Below are 1,717 nucleotides of genomic sequence, written 5' to 3'. Positions count from 1 at the left end.
CGCAGCCCTCGGTGCGGCCCGTTGTTATGACGACACGGTCGTAAATCCGCCATCTTCCTGTGGCGCGTTGCGACATGGAGGGCGCGATGGCAGTGCGGGTGACGGCCGCTCATACGGCAGAAGCCCGGGCCGAAGCCGGGCGTGAAGCGGGCGAGGGCGGGGTTGCGGCGGCGGCGGCGGCCTTGTCCTCCGGCGGCTTCCTTGGGCTCCCAGCGCCCTTCAGCGAGGAAGGTAACGAGCCTACCGAAGCCTGGTTGCGGCCGGGGTGCGGGCGGCTCATCCGGGCTGCGGTGTACGGTCTCGCCGGGATCCTGGCTCCTCGAGTGTCTGTAAACCTTCACAACTCTCACAGGTTTCCCTTCGGACCGCCTCTAACCCGTTGGGCCAGATGCAGAGGCTCACAGAGAGCCCATTTCTCCAGCCCCTTGGGGTCGATCTGGCCAAACAAACATCGCTCGCTCCTCTTTAGCGCCCATCAGCCCTAGCTTCTGCGTCCCCTCTGCCACTCGGGCCTTACTTAGCCCGGGCGGAGCTGGAGAGTGGAGGCGGGGCCGCTCTGTCGGACAGGGATTAGGGACCTGACCTGGGGAGGCGGCACCGCCCCACTGAGGACCTCGGTCTTCCCTACGGGGTGGAGCAACGATTCCAGGAATGTGCGGAACACCCCCGCTCTATCCGACTTGTACCATTACTTAAACCAAGCTCGAAAGGCGAACTATCATTAGTACTCTTCACTTCAGAGATGGAGATAATTGAGGCTCAAGGTCGTCCATCTGGTTCCTGTCAAGGATCAGATTGGAGCCGGGGCTGTAACTCCTCTCTTAAACCTTTAATTTTTCCTAGGAGTGTGGCAAAGAGTTAAAAACGTGTCTGTATGCCGAGGGCTGTGTTGGCACTAAGGATTACGTCTCTAGGCGCTGGTATTTTTTAGAGGTGGTTTGCGTATCTCCTGTGCATTAGTTCCACGGAGCTGTAGATTTGATCAGACAGGAAGTGGTTTGGCAAGTATTACTGGTATATTGCTGCTCTTTGTCATGAAAGAACTAAGTCCCACTGTAATTTTTTTTCTCCCTTATTTCAGCTTGGAGAGAGTCAGTTACCGTCTCAGGGAACTCTTTGGAGTTTCTAGGTTTTTGTTTTTGTTTTTTGAGACAGTGTTTGTATAGTTCTGGCTGTCCTGGAACTCACTCTGTAGACCAGGTTGGCCTCAAACCCAAAAATCTGCCTGCCTCTGCTTCCCAAGTGCTGGGATTAAAGGCATGCGCCACCACTACCCAGCTGAGTTCCTGGTTTTGTTTTTGTTTTTTTAAGACAGGGTCTCACTATGTAGATTTGGCTGGCCTTGAACTCACAGAGATGGTCCTGCCTCAGTCTCCCCATTGCTGGGATAAAGGCATATGCTTGTAGGTTCTTGGGTCTACTTATGACATTGGTTCTCAGACTTCCTAATACTTCCATCCTTTAATACAGTTCCTTATATTCTAGAACTCCCAACCGGAAAATTGTTTTGTTGCTACTTCATAACTGCAAGTTTGCTACTGTGCAGAGTTGTAATGTAGACATGTGATAGCAACCCAAGGGGTCGGGACCCACCTGTGGAGAACCTCTGGTTTATGGTCTTTTTTGTTTGTTTGTTTTTCTTTTTTAATATTTTTATTAGGTATTTTCCTCATTTACATTTCCAATGCTATCCCAAAAGTCCCCATACCCTCCCCCC

The 1,717-nt window shown here is 52.2% G+C and overlaps 1 protein-coding gene across 3 annotated transcripts in view; it reads left to right on the top strand.

Moving 5' to 3' along the window:
• Positions 1-1,717, top strand: part of E4f1 (E4F transcription factor 1) — a 12,107-nt gene continuing 10,390 nt past the window's right edge. For all 3 annotated transcript variants that reach the window (XM_021186235.2, XM_029471481.1, XM_021186236.2), the window contains exon 1: positions 1-231. In XM_021186235.2, the coding sequence (XP_021041894.1) occupies positions 75-231 (157 nt within the window). In that variant the 5' untranslated portion in view covers positions 1-74. The remainder of the gene's footprint in view (positions 232-1,717) is intronic.

The sequence above is a fragment of the Mus caroli genome, chromosome 17 (assembly GCF_900094665.2).
Source record: "Mus caroli chromosome 17, CAROLI_EIJ_v1.1, whole genome shotgun sequence".
Taxonomy (NCBI): domain Eukaryota; kingdom Metazoa; phylum Chordata; class Mammalia; order Rodentia; family Muridae; genus Mus; species Mus caroli.
The sequence above is the reverse complement of the archived record's forward strand: the minus strand, read 5'-3'. Positions and strand labels throughout refer to the sequence as shown.